Source organism: Penicillium atrosanguineum (assembly GCF_028827265.1).
Source record: "Penicillium atrosanguineum strain IBT 20685 chromosome Unknown utg000002l_segment0_segment0, whole genome shotgun sequence".
Lineage (NCBI taxonomy): Eukaryota > Fungi > Ascomycota > Eurotiomycetes > Eurotiales > Aspergillaceae > Penicillium > Penicillium atrosanguineum.
Genome location: NW_026623134.1, coordinates 53275 through 73301, shown reverse-complemented (window position 1 = coordinate 73301; position 20027 = coordinate 53275). Strand labels below are relative to the sequence as shown.

The 20027-nt window shown below is 49.3% G+C and overlaps 8 protein-coding genes across 8 annotated transcripts; 5 read left to right on the top strand and 3 right to left on the bottom strand.

Moving 5' to 3' along the window:
* Positions 1–521: 521 nt before the first annotated feature.
* On the top strand, positions 522–2105 carry N7443_001762 (glycoside hydrolase family 18 protein; the record flags this gene model as incomplete). The annotated part of the gene is made up of 5 exons (XM_056881818.1): positions 522–704; positions 757–1128; positions 1181–1367; positions 1416–1951; positions 2001–2105. 5 exons carry the CDS (start codon positions 522–524, stop codon positions 2103–2105), a joined length of 1383 nt encoding a protein of 460 aa, XP_056743659.1.
* A 3287-nt stretch (positions 2106–5392) lies between these two features.
* Positions 5393–5934, bottom strand: N7443_001761 (uncharacterized protein; the record flags this gene model as incomplete). Its single annotated transcript, XM_056881817.1, has 2 exons — positions 5393–5700; positions 5763–5934. 2 exons carry the CDS (start codon positions 5932–5934, stop codon positions 5393–5395), a joined length of 480 nt encoding a protein of 159 aa, XP_056743658.1.
* A 1691-nt stretch (positions 5935–7625) lies between these two features.
* On the bottom strand, positions 7626–8614 carry N7443_001760 (uncharacterized protein; the record flags this gene model as incomplete). The annotated part of the gene is made up of 5 exons (XM_056881816.1): positions 7626–7832; positions 7889–8053; positions 8110–8274; positions 8463–8538; positions 8595–8614. 5 exons carry the CDS (start codon positions 8612–8614, stop codon positions 7626–7628), a joined length of 633 nt encoding a protein of 210 aa, XP_056743657.1.
* A 1032-nt stretch (positions 8615–9646) lies between these two features.
* Positions 9647–10660, top strand: N7443_001759 (uncharacterized protein; the record flags this gene model as incomplete). Its single annotated transcript, XM_056881815.1, has 2 exons — positions 9647–9654; positions 9868–10660. 2 exons carry the CDS (start codon positions 9647–9649, stop codon positions 10658–10660), a joined length of 801 nt encoding a protein of 266 aa, XP_056743656.1.
* Positions 10661–12028: 1368 nt separating this feature from the next.
* N7443_001758 (uncharacterized protein) lies at positions 12029–12656 on the bottom strand (the record flags this gene model as incomplete). The annotated part of the gene is made up of 3 exons (XM_056881814.1): positions 12029–12227; positions 12293–12310; positions 12367–12656. 3 exons carry the CDS (start codon positions 12654–12656, stop codon positions 12029–12031), a joined length of 507 nt encoding a protein of 168 aa, XP_056743655.1.
* A 3512-nt stretch (positions 12657–16168) lies between these two features.
* Positions 16169–17089, top strand: N7443_001757 (uncharacterized protein; the record flags this gene model as incomplete). The annotated part of the gene is made up of 3 exons (XM_056881813.1): positions 16169–16709; positions 16760–16929; positions 17012–17089. The coding sequence occupies 3 exons, from the start codon at positions 16169–16171 to the stop codon at positions 17087–17089; spliced, it is 789 nt and encodes a 262-aa protein (XP_056743654.1).
* Positions 17090–17526: 437 nt separating this feature from the next.
* Positions 17527–17754, top strand: N7443_001756 (uncharacterized protein; the record flags this gene model as incomplete). Its single annotated transcript, XM_056881812.1, has 1 exon — positions 17527–17754. One exon carries the CDS (start codon positions 17527–17529, stop codon positions 17752–17754), a length of 228 nt encoding a protein of 75 aa, XP_056743653.1.
* Positions 17755–18319: 565 nt separating this feature from the next.
* Positions 18320–19312, top strand: N7443_001755 (uncharacterized protein; the record flags this gene model as incomplete). Its single annotated transcript, XM_056881811.1, is given in 3 exon segments — positions 18320–18368; positions 18489–18635; positions 18648–19312. 3 exon segments carry the CDS (start codon positions 18320–18322, stop codon positions 19310–19312), a joined length of 861 nt encoding a protein of 286 aa, XP_056743652.1.
* Positions 19313–20027: the final 715 nt, after the last annotated feature.

Here is a 20027-nt window from a genome sequence, read left to right as displayed (position 1 = left end):
GAATATCTGCCGCTTGTTTCTGCCCCTTTTTTCTACCGTCTATCGCTTGTTTTTGTCGCTTGTTTACAAAACGTTAATGACAAAATTTCTCTAGAAACTTAGTTTTTTTTTATTTGATTATCCTAGAACGTGCAATCCCAGGGCGTGCGGAGGGAGGTATGAGGGCCGTTGAAAAGTGGCCCGCTGGTAAGGATGACGGCGTGTTCAGTGCCTTACAAATCTCCTTGCTCATAGTTTACCTTCTCATCGCTAATGCCCAGTCCAAGGAACCTTTAAACTATAGCGCTTTGGTAAGAATATTCTGCACATGCGCTAAATTTAATCACAAATCTCTAGTCTCTGCTCGATTGATCTACGCAATAAAAATCGGTAAACTTATCATTTCATATTGTATAGTACCTGCACGCTCTCGATTTCCAGAGAAAAACTTCTATATCTCAAGGCTACTTTTTTTCTGTGTTTACAGAGAATCTTTCAGTGCAATAGATATATACCTTGGTGCTTGACACCCCGGCTTAACCATGATGATGATGACTCGGAGCTTGAAGAGCCTCGTGGTAATGCTAATGGGTCTTATGTCGGTATTACCTCATATTTTAGCTCATACGCTCGCCGGAAATCTAGCTTTGGCCGAAGAGATATCACAAGCGCTTCCCCGAGATTCACTTGCGGCATACCGTACCGTGGCGTACTATGTCAATTGGGTCAGTGTTGAGCGTATCACCCGGCTGTTGAAGACGTATTGACATCCGATAGGCTATATACGGTCGAAAATTTGATCCCCAAAGCCTTCCCACTGAGAAATTGACGCACGTTTTATACGCATTCGCAAACGTAAGGGCCGATGGAGAAGTATTCCTGTCTGACAACTGGGCCGATACGGACAAACACTTTTCCACGGACTCATGGGATGAAATTGGAAGCAATGTTTATGGCTGCATCAAGCAGCTGTTTCTATTGAAACAAAACAACCGCAAGCTCAAAGTGCTGCTCTCCATAGGCGGCTGGGAATATTCGGCGAACATGCCGGGGGCATTAAGCACGGAGGCAAGCAGGACTAAATTCGCATCCTCTGCAGTCGCGTTTGTGCAAAACCTCGGACTTGATGGGCTTGATATTGACTGGGAGGTAAGCTACATACACGTCGGAAAACCGCAAGGGCAAAGCTAATATCAGGTAGTATCCGGCGGACAGCACGCAAGCAGGCAACCTGGTAGCCACACTAAAGGCATTGCGCTCAGTACATACAACTTGCCTCCCTTACCCAAATTGCTGTGACACTAAAATTATACGGAAGGCTTTGGATGATTATAGTGCCGAAAATGCGAACGGCTATCATTTTTTGATTACTGTCGCAAGCCCTGCCGGTTGGTCTTCTCTTCAAACGGTGGGGCCGTTACTGATCGTGAATACAGGCCCATTGCACTACCGGCAATTGCAGCTCGCGGAGATGGTCCCGTATCTTGACTTCTGGAATCTCATGGCATATGACTATTCTGGAAGTTGGGATAGTATCGCTGGTCATGATGCAAATGTATTCCCTTCAAGTGGAAACTCCACTAGCACACCATTCAACACCGCCCAAGCCATCGAATACTACACCAGTAAGGGTGTGAATCCAGCGAAGATTGTGCTAGGTATGCCCCTCTATGGCCGTTCATTTAGCGGAACCGATGGACCTGGCTCGAGCTACGCCGATGTAGGCAGTGGTAGTTGGGAAAAGGGCGTGTGGGACTACAAGGCCCTGCCGCTTCCAGGAGCGCAAGTCACCTATATAGACAGACTAGTTGCAAGTTACAGCTATGATACAGCCCAGAAGATGATGGTTAGTTTTGATACGCCGCAGGTAGCGAAGAAGAAAGCAGAGTACATCATGTCCAAAGGTCTAGGTGGGGCGATGTGGTGGGAGAGTAGCGGCGACAAGACAGGATCCGAAAGCCTAATCTCGACGGTTTGTATTCAGGCTACTCTCGCTAAAGAAGTACTAACCACTGTGCTAGGTCGTTTCAACTTTCGGCGGCATTGAGTCCTTGGACCAAAGTGAGAACGAGCTTGATTTCAGGGCTTCCAAGTATGTCAATTTAAGAAATGGGTTTGGAGGGTAAGGGGTTTCAGTTCGGGTCATTATTTACTGTCTTATAGTAGACGTGCAGCAAGACTGAAGACTTCGGCGCCCGGCTGAAGTCTGCACTGTCGAGTATGCGTTGGACAGGCATATTACGCAGCATGGATTAAGCGCAATAGGGATACCCCGCACAGAACATTTAATTCGCTCATTATCTACAAACAAATCTTATTGTACAGCAAATTTTGATTCTGATTCATCGCACGGATGGAAGCCATGTGAAGCATTTCCTCAGATGGCAGTTCTGGTGATGCTCTTTACCTCAGACAGACACTATGTCTAGCTTGATGTGGGGCACCATCATTTAGAACTACGCAGGACTCTATGGTTAAACGTGAACGAGATGTAGTTGAAGGTGCTTCAATAGCCTGCACATTAAGCATTCAGTCGACCGAATTCCGACATCCTGCACATAAATAGACCTTACCATATTGCTTTTCAGGTACCCGCGTAGAGTACCCGCGAACCTGCCAAGAATTGATAATCCTGCATTATTCTAGTTAGCCCTAGCTCTGATTTCCTATTTAGGTTTGAATCCCCTCTCCTCCAGTGTCTTCTGTTTTCTCCCATCTATCTGTAGCTTTGTGTGTAGCTTCATCAAAGCCTCAATATAGAAAATATCATATTCTGATACACTAACCTTCCATGCTATACAAAGCCAGCGAAGGGCATGATTTAGATTCATCTGCTCACGTGGGCTAACACTCCTATCCAGCATAATTATCATCCACACCATCCAATTCTTGCGGTAATGATGCTTCAGATTATTCATGATACCTTGATCCGAGGGCTGATAGATAGATGAAGCGTTTGCAAGGAAAAACACCACCTCAATATTAGGCGAGGGTGGAGCTATTCGTATGGATGTGACATGAACCGGGAAGTTGTCCAATATAGGCCTTTGCCTACCAACTCTAAGGTAAATGGTACGAAACCATTGTACCATGATATCGGATTTCATCCATGCCGTACTATTCCACTTCCAAATACAGCCAATTGACGCTATATTGACTCCACGTAATGCGCGCGGTGTCTGAGCACTACCTATTACCCATTAAGGCAGACGGTCTATGTCAGTCGCATTGCATGCAGCCACCACAGTAATACGTGCTTTATCCTTCTTCTGGCCAGTTTGGCCCTTAGATGCAAGGCTATCATTCGGCATAAGGCACCAGAAAAGCCTCGTTTCTTCCGTATTATAGATATTATCAGGCTCATACTGGTCGCATATAGCCTGGATAGCATTCATCTGTGTATGGATTGATTCAGCAATAGAAGCCGCTTTGCCATGGAAGGTATGCCATGATATTGAATATCGCCTTTTAAAGCCAGTAAGCCGGCCAGCAGAAAAAATAGGCTGTGGTAGGTGCTTGTATGCATCGATTGCCTCCAAAGCTGTATAGCCTTCATCCGCATAAGAGGCCCGGTGATTGGTTGGCCCTACAAGATGGTTGTGCCATCCGAATAAGGCCTCATCTAATATCGGCCAAAAGACTTCCGCGTCACATTGCTTGCAGTGACATGATCTAGATAGTCATATCGAGATGAAAGGACTCTCGAAACAGTAGTCCGATCAATGATACGGCCAAATTCATCACGAAACCATTCGACGCATGCACGGTGGGTAGGTAGAGGATATTCGGATGCAAAGGCCCGTAAAGCCTTGTGCTGAGCATACTCTTATTCGGCCGCCTAGGTAGGGGTAGCTTCGCATCGAGGGCAATAGTAGAAGGCCTAGTAGAAGGCGTAGTGGAAGGGTTGAAGGACTAGAATTATGCATTCTGATTGGTCGGATAGTGATGACTAAGCGGGGTTAGAAGAAAAACCTGCATCATCGCAAGGGGTGCAGCTTTGGCTTCTCATATTTGGGAAAACTCGAAAAAGTGGGGCGTCCATAGAAAAAGGGGGTTGCTTACGATAAAGTGCAGCATCCCAGAGTTTTGCTTACGAGAGTCGACTGTAATATGCCGATCAAGATATGTATCCTGTGCGTGTGTGCGTGTGTGATTCTGACCCTGCCACTCCCAATGAGTTGAATACTAAGCTCAATTACTAATCTACACACTGCCTGGTGATTTGATGGTTCATAATCAACGTATTAGATTATCAAATGAAATGGACTGAGAATTGATTAATGATACTAGTACGTGGAACGATGCAGTGAAGGCCTGCAGCAAACGCGTCCTATATCTGCTTCAGAGCACCAACGTTTATATGCTTAACTAAGGAACCTGTCACCAATGAGACAGGACATTATCGGCCTGGTCGGCGACATTCCCAATTATGCAACAGACCGTTCATCTGGTTGTGCTCTCATAATCTATGAAAACTGCTTTCGAGATACTAAGCTTGATAAACAGAATTAAGCAGCTTTAGTAAACGACAAGCTGCTGTATATCTCCCTTCCAACCCTACACGTCCTATGACTCTTCGCAGTGTCCGACTGTTTTTCCGAGACCGGCGATTCCCACACGAACACGCCAACGGCTACTATATCCTCACTGAGTAATGATTCGACTACTTTCTCGACTTGCAAGCTTGCTTGGATTGGAGGTGGTACACATCGTTATCGTTCGCCGGCCCCACGATGGAGAACGCCGCATTATACAGTCGACCTTTCCCCCGGATTATCCGACGGTATGACTCAAGGAACTGATCCCTGGGTAGAAGACCATTGATAAGGAAACAGGAAATTACATTGACTTTCGAGGAAAGCGATGAGGAAGCGTACCACAACAACGTCAAAATGGGTGCCGAGGCGGAACTTTGCCAATGAACGACCTGGCGCGGGAATGGTGGTTGGATGGTGGACAGGCCATATACTACAAGAGTATTCTAAATATTTATTTACAATCGCATCATTGAGTCTGAAGTATAGTATCCATGTCGGGGCATCTCAGGTCCAAGGATGCGGCCATTTGGACCTTCCAGAGGCGCTTATTTTCGCTAGATGACTTTCGCTGTGGCATAGTGAGCACGAGCGTTGGCGGGGCCAGGCCGAGGCTCTGGTCAGTGGCAATCTTGCTTACGTAGTCATTCATTCTGTCCAACGAACTAAGCGTATCGGATTAGACTAGCATGATACTGTATAGGATAAGCCAACAAGATAAGGAGTGAAAATCATCTGCGTTCTCCAATCAAAACACGATGTTGAAGTAACTAAAGGAGCACGGCTGTCCTATTCTCCGGGTACTACCTCATACATCTCCGAATTTGTCATGCGAGGTCGCCAAGTCCTAGTTCTTACAGGCTGTGTATCACCGTGGATCATACAACAACCAGTACACAAGAACATGCGGCAGGCAGAGTCGATGCTGGGGCCGAGGACTGGGAGATAGAAATGGAAGTTCTCAATTGGCTGGAGATGGGTGTAGACGATCGGCTCGACGCGGAAGATGTGCTCGCACTGGCATGATCACACTTGCTATCCATCATGAATTTGTTGTCCAACGCACAAGTGAATGTATTGCCTTGTATATTCAAGAAAGAGACCGTGCCTTTCTTGTCCACATCTACCCAGGCGAGCTGTTGCCCATCCTTTGTACCACATATATCAAGCTTCACCGTGTCATGGTCTGTGGTGAAATCTAGTCCCTATCAGTTCTTGACGCGGTCAATGTCATAGCGTGAGATTTACCGGAACAATCTTTTCCATCAAGCTTAGCGAAAGGGGCGGAGGAGCCCGTACACCCATAATTATCCTCGGACCACACCATGCACTGTTTGTTATTATTTATGATTCTCAGAGAGCCACCAAGCGCAATGCTGGCAAAAAGGCCAAGAAAAAGAGCATGTTGTGGGAAGTGCATTTCTAGAATTGGGCAAAATCTAGAGAGAGTGGAGCAAAATGGATCGGGTTCGGAACAAAGGGCATTGAAGTGATTTAAAGGTGAGCGGCGGAATAATTGGAGTATTGGCAATATTTAGAACTGTTACTGTACTCTGAAGCAATATTTTCACCGATAAAACCGCGCGTCCGTTATTGTCAGTCAGGAGGTTGATTAGGCCTGCCAGCGGAAGAGGGGAGGGGCTCCGTTCTTGACCGTGTAATCCGCATTTCTGCCAAGACCCGCAGTCACGTCACCCTTTCTGACGATCCGATGCTCGCTTCGTATTCACCCGTCAAGGCCTCCGTGGATGTTCGGTTTGGACTATGGAGGTGACGCGAAAATTAGCCAGATCTGACCTGAACGAGCAAGTGCTGTTCAAGTGCCGGCTAGTTGCTATACCTTATGTGACCAAGGACTCCAGGCTACGATATCGTGGAGTCACAGGGCGAGAGCCTGCTCCGCAGGCATACTGCACAACCGGTCAACAGTAGGAGCTCAACGTTGAAGGATTTGCGCATCGACATCGTGCTTGTGCTTATGCTCGTGTAAAGTGCGATTGTGCAAGACGCATGAGACGCCTCGTCCTCCCTAACAGCGCATGGAGATTTGGGTTACTAGTCCACTTCTTGGGCTGTTCTCGTGCAAGAGGGATGTTGCACGAACGGTGATCCTTTGGTACTCGCGGAAACAAGAGATCTATCAGTTTAGGGCAATGAACCGTTCGAGTGAAGTAATGCGGGTGGAGGAAATTGCTTTTCACCGGGGAGGCTCGTTAGACAAACAGCTTGGACGACTGCTCTGTGAACGACTGCTCTGTGAACGACCGCTGTGAACGATCGCTGTGAACGATCGCTGTGAACGATCGCTGTGAACGACTGCTCTGTGAACGACCGCTGTGAACGATCGCTGTGAACGACCGCTCTGTGAACGACCGCTCTGTGAACGACCACTCTATGAACGACCACTCTATGAACGACCACTCTATGAACGACCACTCTATGAACGACCACTCTATGAACAACCACCCATTACCAACGGTCGCTCTCTATGACTACGGCAACCCTATACCACTAACCATTCTACACAGACAGGCTTGTCTACACGAACGATATTTAGACTTGTAGTTTTAGTTGACATTACTATGATCGTCTCTGTGAGAACGCTACTGAAGAAAACGATGCGGAGGAATCATTCTCGCCACCTCGCATACGCTGGCTTTGGTCCACAGAATCGATGAATTCTCAACAATATTTACGTGGTGTTGAAGAAACTCGAGAATGCCCCAAAAATCGAAGTTTTCGAATATATTTAAACGTTGATCTTAGTTTCAACGTTGATCTTTAATAAACGTTGATCTTAAATAAACGTTGATCTTAAATAAACGTTGAACAAGGCCGACGCTTCCGACACCCTCGTCGGGATCCAGAAACTAAAGGTGGCACTGGAGACCCGTTTGCCGAGGTTCTGACACTGCCAAACAAACCATTGCTTTGATGTCCAGCTAACAAAGTGATATGCTACAGTGAATGCAGATCCCAGCCTTATGTGGAAGACTGGATTACTAATTTTCCATCTACGAAGTGCGCGACGCGGCAAAGTGGAGAACGAAGTCCGAGCCGGCTCGCGAGGTGGATCTTACTCTTACCACATAAGTGATGGCCTCGCTTCTCTCATTTGCCCGAGCATAACGCGCACCAGACTGAGTGGGCCTTGCTCATATTTGCTCGAGTATAACGCTCGCCAGGTTGAAGGGACCTTCTCGTTCGCTCGAGCAGTAAGCCCGCCAGGCTGAGTGGGCCTTTCTCATATTTGCTCGAGTATAACGCTCGCCAGGTTGAGGGGACCTTCTCGTTCGCTCGAGCATGTAGCTCGCCAGGCTGAGTGGGCCTTTCGCACATTCGCTCGAGTATAACGCTCGGCAGGTTGAGGATACCTTCTCGTTTGCTCGAGCATCAAGCTCGCCAGGTTGAGGAGACCTCCTCGTTCGCTCGAGCACGTAGCTCGCCAGGCTGAGTGGGCCTTTCTCATATTTGCTCGAGTATAACGCTCGCCAGGTTGAGGGGACCTTCTCGTTCGCTCGAGCATGTAGCTCGCCAGGCTGAGTGGGCCTTTCGCACATTCGCTCGAGTATAACGCTCGGCAGGTTGAGGATACCTTCTCGTTTGCTCGAGCATCAAGCTCGCCAGGTTGAGGAGACCTCCTCGTTCGCTCGAGCACGTAGCTCGCCAGGCTGAGTGGGCCTTTCTCATATTTGCTCGAGTATAACGCTCGCCAGGTTGAGGGGACCTTCTCGTTCGCTCGAGCATGTAGCTCGCCAGGCTGAGTGGGCCTTTCGCACATTCGCTCGAGTATAACGCTCGGCAGGTTGAGGATACCTTCTCGTTTGCTCGAGCATCAAGCTCGCCAGGTTGAGGAGACCTCCTCGTTCGCTCGAGCAGTAAGCCCGCCAGGCTGAGTGGGCCTTTCGCACATTCGCTCGAGTATAACGCTCGCCAGGTTGAGGGTACCTTCTCGTTCGCTCGAGCATCAAGCTCGCCAGGTTGAGGGGACCTCCTCGTTCGCTCGAGCAGTAAGCCCGCCAGGCTGAGTGGGCCTTTCGCACATTCGCTCGAGTATAACGCTCGCCAGGTTGAGGGTACCTTCTCGTTCGCTCGAGCATCAAGCTCGCCAGGTTAAGGAGACCTCCTCGTTCGCTCGAGCACGTAGCTCGCCAGGCTGAGTGGGCCTTTCTCATATTTGCTCGAGTATAACGCTCGCCAGGTTGAGGGGACCTTCTCGTTCGCTCGAGCATCAAGCTCGCCAGGCTGAGTGGGCCTTTGCCATTTTAGCAGTAGCATTGCTCTTCCCGCATAAGGCTGGGGGTGGCCGAGGTCAGAACCTGATCCTGGCTGTCAACAAATGGATTTTCATGGCCTTTTATTTTTTGGATCTGGGTTGGAAGAAAAAATCTCCCCCTCATTTGCAAGACCTGCTACCCCACTTCATTCGCTCGATGGCGGATTGGCTTGCATGTCACAGCAGTCGATGTCACCTTAATCCCTGCCGTTCAAGCCCGGAAGGAGGAATAAAAGAAAGGGACAGGGAAAAAGAACTTTGATTGGTGTTAACAAAGTATCCGTGCGTGGCTCGGCACCTACAGAAGAGGGGACAGATCTGCGAAGGATCAGACTAGACTTGACACATTTGAACCAGAAATACATACTGCGCGTTATTCAACAAAATTGTAGATAGCCTTGCTCTTGCAATACTCAGCTCCGACAAGCATTCAAGCATGATTTGTCGACAACTGACAGCTACGTCATGTACTGTACCGTTCTACCGTACTGAGACTGATATAAAGTGTACTACAGAGTATATAGGTCACTGATACAATTAATTTGGTGAACTCAAAGCCCGGCCGTGATCCCACCCGGGGAAAGCGGATGCTGAAAGCCGGCACCTTTTGATGCCGGCAAGAATAGGTCTGGCTGCTTCGTCTAATCCCGGTTCATGCTTTGTGCCGTGCTGCGCTTGGTAATCCCGATACTAGCTTATTAACACCGGAACAATCGAGAGAGACGAGGGGGTGTGGAGAATACATTGGTTTGTTGGTTGTCTACGCCTAAACCACCAGTCTGTTGGTTGAGCTGGCCAGCCTCGTTCATAATTACGATCCCGGGTTGCAAGCCCCACACACCGTGGCAATGTGACCATGGCTCAGTTAGTGAAAGGCCGCGGTCTAGTCCTCTCGCGTGCGCCGTTCAGAGTAAACGATAAGAACGCCGTTTATGCAACATGCCTGCCTAACTCCTTCGCAAGCCTGCTTCACCCGGTCATACCTCATAAAGACGCATCTGACTATCCTTGTATTCATTGGCATTTAGGTGGCTGAAGCTTTTCCGCATTCCCACTTGTCTAAGACTGAGTCCCAAGATCTTATGTCGTCGCGGCAGAAGGTCCGGAAGACCTCGAGCGCCAACCTGGGATCGAACCGGATCGCGAGCACAAGACCAGTGACAGCAAATTCCGAATCGGACTCCGAGGTGACACCCAGCCCTCCAGCGTACCGATCGCCTGGTGTAGTGGAGATTTCCCTTCTTGCAAGCCTTGGGCATTTACTAAAACCTTCGGCTCTCAGAACCGTCTATCCAAACCATCGAAAACAAGTCCTACAAAACAGTCGGAGTGGAACAAGACGCACCGCAAATGTCTGAAAATTCTGGACGAAGCCGAAGACGACAAAGAGCGATTGTCCAATCTGGTGGCTCAAGAACGGCAGCAATCTCAACAGGCTGCACAGCAGCACCGAACGGAAAAGGCCCAGCTTTCTACTCAAATTCAGCACCTGGTGGCTGACAGAAAGCAGGCCATGGAGGAATGCGAGAGGGTGCGAACCGAAAATCTTCAGTTGCAAAGCCGCCTTGAGACGGCGACAAGCAATGCCAATAGCCTGAACCAATGGCCGCAGGCAGATATGGAGACTTTCTTAGGCATGATACATGGGGATCTATCCACCACGGCGGCCCGTATCTGGGGCCGTAGGGATGAATTGAGAAATTCCTACCTGGCGACATTCTCAGACGTGCTACAGCCACCATATCTGCAGAACTCGGGGCCTATGGGGGAGATGGGTAACCAGGTGTTCCCAAGCGCCCCATTACCTGGCACAAATGGTGCATTCCCCTCCACCAACCCGCTTGTTCCGAGTTCCGGGCCTAATGCCTAGGTGTTGATTTTATGATCCTTGCTCTAGCAGTACGTGACAGAAAGGGTGTGCAGAGCAATTCAAATCTTGCGATGTTGGTTGGCGTTTTGCGCTCGGACTTTCGTTGCCAATCATATATATCTCAGCGGCAACGCAATGCATCAATAAAGAATATAGCTGAGAATTTAGCAGAGCCCATCGAGAAATGTATTCTGGAAGGTCAGAGCGCGACTGAGACCTGCTGGCCAATGCATAGCGCCATTCGGCCGCAACGGGACCTATTTTGACATACGTCGTAGATCACATTTACTGACTGCTAATCGGGAATCACATCGGAGAATTTAAAGTTTACACCACCAACCGCTAAGGGGCCAGTGCGCGAGCATGACTCGCCGCCGGCTACTGCAGGTCTAGATCTGGCCAACGGGGTCTGCTTGATGTTGGTTGGGTGGTCAGGTGGCAAATTCAATTCCCTATCGTCGGTCCGGGCCCGATCGACGTCGGCCCCTGCCTCCCGGCGGAGGTATACCTCGACCCATTTGACAGCACACGAACGAGAGGTGGCATGCTCTTGCGAAGGGATATTGTTATCAGCCAGATTTACTAGCCCAAAGCCTCACGTTTGAGCAACGTGAACCCGTTAAGGAGAAAATGAACTCGGGAAGGCTTAGGCCAGATAGCGCAGACGGCAAGTAAAACCAACACTTCCTTGGTTTTCCCCACTCCTCCCTGAACGGTCTCCACCCGCCATCACGAGCAAATGACCATCATGTGTCCGGTTCCCCTTCTATGCCGCGGTCTCTTCTCATATCCGACTTGATCTGAAGAGAATGCGATCATCGTCGGAGGCCGGTTTATGCACAGAGCGGATGAATAGAAAAGAGGGGTAGGTGGGACTAGGTTGCACACTAGCGCAGGAGCGTGAAAGGCCCTGACAGGGGCGACTTGAACGGAGAAAATGTGGCGGCGATCATACTTCGTAGTGGCTCGGCTGGATTGAGGGCTCGATGACGTGCGTACCGCGCAGGAAGCGGATCCTTTCGCCTGCGCATGGACAGGGACGCAGAAGAAACAAGCAGAGCAGTGCTTCCATGTACTTGAATGTTCGCTCGTGCCTACCTAGCTTACAATTGCTTTACTCGGCTTAGTTTGATCAAACGAAGAGTCATTTCGGGATTTCCCAGCGCGAAGCTAGGGCGATGATCATGTCCGTGCGCAACCCTGGAAAGACATCCAGGCCCAGTACAATTTTTGGATAATCTGACTCAAGCATGCACACGTGCTTCTAGTGACGAATGCTAAATTGTATTTCCTATGCTCTGCCCCGATAAATCACATGACTGTCTGTTGACGCACCCGCTACGGTGCGGCGCATCGAGACTCGAGACCTTACTGGCTGGGGCGCTTAGAGCGAGTCACCTTCCGCTCCCCCACAGGATCTCCTATACTAGGGCAACTCCCATCTAATTTCTTTTCCACAATGGCAAGCGCGGATTTGATTGTCTTCATGTCGCGGGTTAAGGCTTTGATAGTTTTTTGGAGCCGCTCGTTATTCTCACTGTGCTTTTCAAGTCGCCCTTCGACGGATCTAGATCTTGGTCAGCTTGTGGCTTTAGAACGTAGAAGAAAGGCTGAGAGACCGGAGGCACGCACTGGGTTCTCACGTCTAAGCTGATAGGCTGTCAATAATTGTAGAACAGATTGATGACGAGGTTGTATAGACTTACTCTTTCATCAGTGCATGCGTGATTTCCTCCGAGATGCGAGGTAATTTCCGCTTAGGGGGCTCCGTATCAGACTCGACCACACTTTGAGGTTTGACAGGCCAGCTTTGAAGGGAGACATCATCTGTTTCGTGTTGGTGTGCTGCGTCGTGGGCTTCTTCAGCCACCTCGTTGTCGGACAACTTATGAGACGCCGAGTCCCCTTCATCATCCGAGTTCGCGACAGAACTGGGAAGGCTCCATAGATCCAGTGAGCGTAGTCGATCTCGGTAACGGGTCCCTTTGTCAAGCATACTGACTTTAAAGGGTGGTTGTTAGTTCTAGTAGACGGAAGCGAAGGCCTTGCGGTGTACTTAGCACGACAACCAACTTTATATTCGGGGCGGGGCGGTCAAGATTGAGCCAAAAGGTCATTTGAACCGTCTAGTCATCCGAAATAACACACTTGCTGGGGTCCAAGTCAGACAGCCTCGAGTCGGACGCTTGCTAACTTCTCGCAGGGTAGAAATTGGACAATTTCATATCTATCTATGTAGATCCTGGACTGGAGCCTTCGCATGATTGGCACAGTAACGCCCTCGAGACTGTGAAAAAGCAGATCAGCCTGTGAAAAGCTCTAGTGGTCTACAGGCTGCTGAATTATGCTTTGTGACCCTTGATCGCACGAATCAGAGGCTGTTGAACCGGCAACTGCCCATTTCCTATCCATGTCAACCCCTCAAAGCACGAAAAAAAACACACCCAATAGTACCCGTAGTTGTTTGTTGGTGGCTTTCACCGTTCATCTCGATACTACCTCAGGTTTCACGCGCTTCGCGAGGTTTAACCAGCGTCTATCACAATTGAACGCCAACCCAACGCCGCTTTTTGCACAGCTCGGTATCCCCAAATCCAGCTTCCGTTCCAAAGAACAACCACATTCGTGCACACATTCATTGTATCTTTCAGCAAGCGTTGAGAACTCATAAGAAACTCCGCATTCCCGCGTTTCCCGTGCAGATTTTAGCTGCCCTTGACCGTTGACTTGAGTTCCTCCATATTCCTGTCTCATTTCTGTCATAATACCTCGTCATCCGTGGCTTAGCTATGCCAGATCGCACTCCTTGGCCCTCGTGGGAGGAGAATAACCTCCGGGGATGGCTATACAATAATCAACATCTATCATGGGAGGAAAAGTCTGACGCATATTATGACCAATTCCAAATAAAGCGATCCGGCGAGTCACTGCGTGGCAAGCTGAATCAATTAATTCGGGGTATTCGGCGTCGTCGGCCGCTACCAGGCCAAGCACAGAGAGGCACTCGTCAGAGACTCCAGCGTCAGCGACGGTTCTTTCAAACATCTGCATCCTCCGCCCAAGCATCGAGTTATCGCTTTGCACCTTCTACGCAGCTAAAAGAGAATCTAAGAGACGTGGAGGGTGAGTACTACCCTGCGTCAACTACTCCTGAGAAAATATGCTGATACATTATCTTCCATTCAGGCTTAGCCGTTGCAAGACCACCGATCTTGACCATCAACCAGCCATGGTGGATGTCACATCTCTGGAGAGTGTTCTACCGGGTCTCAATTACCGATCGACTGGGATAGAAGGGGCACGCAGGGACCAGTGATATGAGGTGTGGATGTTTCCACGTTAAGCAAACACTTCTATTTATTGTTGGACACGCTGCTCGACATGACAATCTATATGTATTCTTTTATTGTAGCCGAGGCTAATTCACTTTGTATCAACTCATAATCCTCAAGGTTAGGCGCGCTTTGAACCGTATTTCAAGCTATCAATTTTAGAACAATCTACCATTTTGAGATGCGTGTCATTTCGCCCGCACTATAACAAAAGAAAGAAGGCGAATTAAATGGGGTAGATTGTCTCCGCCTGATCGATCACAATCTTGCAAGCCCTAGAATTTGCTTCGGCAAAATAATTCCCCAATTGGCACCAGGACAGTAGTAGCTCTCGAAATGATTATACCAACGTCGTCAAGTTCGTGCTGGGTCCCACTTTGGTCGGGCCCGCTCGCGTGCTTGGCTTCATCGTACTTAGTGCCGAGTGGCGTCAGCCCAGATTGCTAACTAAGCTCGCAGTTTAACATGAGGTACTTTTGTGTACTCTTGTCAGACAGATGCGCGTCCCGACCGCTGGCTTGAGGCCACCCCTCTCAGCACCCCCCCAAAGGCACATTACACAAGCGACCCCGCAGGCCACCGACAAGACCTGACAATGCCGAGAGACATGGAATGTCAAATCGTCATGTCGCTGTGGGTGATTTGATGGCCCGAAACCAACCAGCACCGCTAGCTCGGCCTCATCCAGCTCCATGCGCTACTCTGGCAATCAGGACGATCATCATGGTAGTTAGCCGCTGGTAACATGATCATCCGGATCGAGAGAACGAGGACCGAAGCTTAAAAAGTGGATTTGCAGGCACAAAAACATGCGGTTACTGCAAGTGGGCTTTGCATGCCGGGCATGCCAGATGGCGCAGGGGAGATGCAGCTCAGCACCGAACTCTGCATTTAGCCTTAGACATCCCGGAACGCTGTCTGAAGTCGCACTTTCAACGCGAAGCAGCATTCTGTGCTGATTTCTCTACCATGGATGGGTTGCTCAAGATGATAGCGCGCGTGGGGAGGGATGATAGCTACGGGTCTCAGACCGAACATGGCCCAGCCGTTCTCCACTGATCGTCGAATTCTCCACCCCTGTCGCTTGCAGGGATCCGGATCCACTGTGCGCAGACACCGAGAAAACCAACAATGGACCATCTTTGTGATTCGTGGCACGAGGCTGAAGCATCCTGTGACATGATTTAGACGCCGTCATAATTCCAAATCATAAAATGCCCCTTGTTCTGGAGAAATCCGCCCCAGAGCGGCAAACGGCCTGTGTGCCCGTGCGGTGAAGCAATTGAACCAAATAACAAGAGTGTTGAGATGAGCTGATGATAAGACGTGGACTGAGACTTCCCTGATGTGCTTGACACATCTATGGATGATCTATCCCCGTGAACAATCATTTCAACTATGAACGGGTAAAGCTGACCCCAATCGGCTGGACAATTTGGCGATGTTGTTGATTCTGTTTATGTGACGGGCCATTTGGTGAAGTAAGCCCAATTTTGTTCCTCGGTATCCGTGCACCCTGTTCATAACCCTAGTCAGAATATCCTTGAGGGTCGGAATTGCGCTTCGGGTACACAGTGCACAGTGCGCCGGGCGGAATCTCCATTCCCCGGTGGACGTGCAAGCCCCCGCAATTTGCTTCAGAAGATTCGATGAGTAAACATAATTGCTGATCGACTACGAGAAACATCATTGAGGACAAGGATTTCGTGATTATCCCCGCAAGTGGCATGAAATGTCTCACGCAAGTCGAGTCATCAGTCTCGCAAGCTGGCTCGGCTTACCATATTTGGAATAGGTAAAGACAAGAAAGACTGTTTCAAACGCCACCCAACATACGACTACGCTTACAATTGGTCGTTCCAGAATGGCTGTAGACTATGAGACAATATTTCCCGCGTCGCCTCTCGTCTACAACTGATCCCTTGTTCAGTTAAACCAGACAAGAGATATTAACGAGCCCAACATGGAGTAGCAACAGCGCTTCCAGGTTACAGTATTACATGTGATATGACCTTTTGGATATAAAAGTAAGTTTAAATCACAGACCCGAAGCAAAGCTAAAGTCCCAGATTGTGTTACCAAGATAGTAGTCACGAGCCCACTTGCCCAGTATGTCTTGCTTCTTCACGGATGATAGTATTCTAATATATTTGCTTCGGCCTCAGTTTCCTTCCCAATGGAGTCTAGACATGATGATCCAGAGATCACATGCGATGACGGCGATTCTCCCAACTGTTCCAGTCTTGGGCCGTGTGAAGAGAAAATTCGCAGAGGGTTCTTTCATCGTCCCTATGAAGATTTGTTGCTCATTCAGAACTTGTTGCAGGAGCTTCAAGATAGAGTGAAAGGAGATCACAGCCTTGCTCGGTTCTTCCAAGTGCCACTCATGAGTGATGCTCTGGCCCAGAGGATGACTTGTCTGTTCACTGATGCCCGGCCCAAGGTTCTCGAAGCTTGCAGCAATGAGGTCAGCTGGGTCGATGTTGTTCGCGAGAGCTCTCCGGAGGTGAAGTATCAGGATGGCAAGTACCAGTACTATCTTCCGCAGCAAAAGGCGCGGGTTGAAGTGTGCCATTTCGATCATCACTTGATTTCGGCGGGGCAATTGCGACTACTAATTCACCCACGGTTCCATCAAAGTGACGTACAGGTGGAGCGTGACGTTCTCCACATGATGGCGAAGGAAATTTCGACTTGGGGTTGCACACTTCTGGATAGTGAGTATGGTACATTAAGCTTGACGAAAAACCAAACTGACCTTTTCCAGTGGCAGAGGTAGGCCAAGATGTGCTCGAGAAAGTAGACGATATGCTTGCACAACTTGAATCCTCAAGTGCCTCACCGATTTTCGGAGGGTCTCAGGCTGCGCAGGCAAACTTGACTGAGGCCGACTCGAGCGCTCATTTAAGCGGCGCCACTCCGACGGAAGTCTCAGTAGTAATTCCACAAAAGCATGTAGCCAAGATGCGTGAGTTATCAACTTCCAAAATGGATTTGTCCTACTGACTCTGATATTCAGCATTTCCTTCTGGTCGCCGATGGACCGAAGCAGAGAAATCTCGTGTTCCTGGGTGGTTCGAACCCCGGGCCCATCTAACTGACAAAGAGATTGAGCTGGAGTTCAGGAAGGACTTCGGTCATTCGCGAACAATTTCGGCCATTCAAGCCATACTTTATCAGAAAGGCGCCGGGCACTTGCGCCGGAAAAAGAAGATAAGGTCTCGTTCCATGCAATCTGTAGTGGAAGTAACATCGCAAGCAACGTCGAATCGCCCTTTTCAATTGCCGGTTTCATCTCCTTCAACTTCCATGATAGGGGTGTCTTACCTGACGCCCTCGCAGAGCCCACCAGCGCGACATGTGCACAGTGATGGAGAAAACGTTACTTGTTCACCTTCCCAGTACTTTCATTCGGGGAGCTCTGCATCGTGCAGCACATTGAATCATACTACTCACGGTCATGCGGATACGGACGGGGTGAATTTGGATTGCGGTCACACTGCAACCAGCAGCCAAAAAGGCATCAACGTCAATATGCCCGATACTCAGGACACTGAGGCTGAGAATAGTGGGCAGCAGACCACAAATGAAACAAGCCAAGGTGCAGAGCCGCCAGCCAATTCTCGTTCTTTTGGAAGGCCTGAGATGTATTTTCCGACTCAGGGCTTTACTCAACCTCCTGAGAGTGTCGCACAAACTCTGGCACCATCTTCGGTGCGACCAACACAGCGTATTCTACCAGGACCAGCACCGGCGCAATGAATCCTAGCCGACGTGAAAGTGCAATGAGGTAGTGTACTGCACCGCAGACTTAGCCGCCAAGGCAGTTTAATTTATATCAAAGAGTTTGCTTGACAAAGAACTTCGAAAAGGGAATTCAAATTAGTGGGAGTAGTTGCATGCTTTCAGGGTACTAGGATACAGCACACCTCTTAGATACAGCCTGTGTGTGTTTGATTCATTTACCCTGACCCCTCGTGAAGCAACGTGCAGGCTAAAGCAACTACGTAGATATGTGTTGATTTGACCCACGGAGATTGCTCTGAATATGCAGAGCGGTCGTGGCCTCGTTGCCGTTTGTGACGCTAGGTTGCGCTGGTGGCGACTGGAAGATATTTGCGAATGAGATAGACAGCAACTGTCCGCTTTTGTGGCTGTATTTCTGCTATAAGCCTTGAGAACGGGTGATGCCGAGGTTAAGAATCTAGATAACGACCCTGTTGCAGAAGTAGATTAGTTGCAGGCTTGATTAGCCTGGTAATTATGTCTTTTTACCGAGCTGGAGTGGGGGTGGTTTGTTGTGAAAACGGCGGTGAAGATCTTTGCGATGCTGGTAATAAGATCCATTCTGGGCCAGTTGAAGTTGATTGACGCCAGTGAGTACTTGTTCTTGGAATCAAAGAGCTCTTCAAAATAAGACTAAACCTAGCTTGACTTGTTTTTAAAGAAGCACCACCTTTGAGTGGGCTATAGTTTAGCGCCTATTCTAATTAGAGCTGTGCCCGTGTGGGGCACAGTACGACCCGGTCCTCGACTACGCGTCGACGGTCTGGCACGACACACTTCAAGACAACTACAAGACAAGACTCACCTTCGGCACCTGCGTACTGTTCAGCGTAAAGTACTCATTCGTGTAATTTCTGGTTTCTGAACAGTGGGCACATCCGCCCTCGACGTTGAGGCGCATGCTCTGCCCACCGATCTCCGCCTGCGACACCGTGCACAGAGTACCACCACCAGACTTCACACCCTGCCGCAAAATAATTCTATCTGGGACGTCCTATCACGCGCTCACCGGCGAAGGAATAACCTTGGGCCGTATGGCTGGTTCCCACTCGCTGAGGCCTTGAAGACCACGCGTTTGGAGAGACTACACGAGACCGGAATTATCGACCAAACCCCACTGCCACCTTGGAGACCGGAGGCCTTCTCGAGGATTAAGATCGAACTAGACAGGAAAGTCATCATGGAACTAGCAGAGGTAGCACAGTCAAACTCGGATATCGAGGTATTCTCAGATGCCTCGGGGAGCCTTAGGGCACCTGGGGGCAGCAGCCACGACGACAAAATGGAGGGGGTGGAGTCTCTGCAGGTCCAGGTCAGGCTTATGGACATTTGTTTGGTGCACGTCGCGGCTACTAGGGATCTGCATGCCATCAATATCATCAACAGCGCTGCCCTCAAGCGATGGAGGTTGACCGGCTTGCACAATAGAACTGCGACATTCCTCAGCGACAGTATCTCAGCTTTGCAGCTGTCCAGAACCCAAGTAACAATTCAACACAACAGATCATCTATGTCATCCTGCAATCGGTCCTGAAAACCAAGTCACATGGCATCGCGACTCGTCTATAACGGATTCCCGGACACTACGAGGCGCCTGGCAATGACATTGTAGATCAATTGGCCAGGAAAGCAGCTGTATCGGTAAAAACCCAATCATTCGCCCCGCTGCTATCTCGCGTGAAGGCCTTCATTTGGAAAAGAATCTCATTTGGAGAAGGAATGGAACGAATCCAGAACAGGTCGCCACCTCCGGAGGATTGATCACTCACTACCCGCCAAGTACACGAGGTGGCTTTGTGGACCACTACAGCGGAATCGACCCTATTTGCTGACATAAATGCGGACCGGGCACTGTTGGCTAGCCACCTACGCAATAGCGTTTTGCTTGAGTGACGACGATATGTGTGTCTTTGGTGAGCGAAAGAGCGTCACTCACGTTCTATTGAATTGTCCGGTTTTATTGGATTGTCCGGATCTGAGAGGTCTGCGACGAGACCCGAGAAACAAAGCGTTTGTGTCTAGGCTTAAGCCTTTTTGGAATTCCATTGTATCTTCCCTCTGGAGATCCGAGCTCACTTATAACTAGAGGGTTGCCTAGACAGAAGGAAAAAATGTTCCTCGTAATGTATGTCTCCTCCAGGAAAAGCCTGTCGGTTCTTTAAACTTTCGTGGCGCGCAGCTTTTGTTTTATCTCAAGATCGACAGAGGGCAGTGACTAGAAATTTTGGAGCTGAATTCTTCGTTTGTCA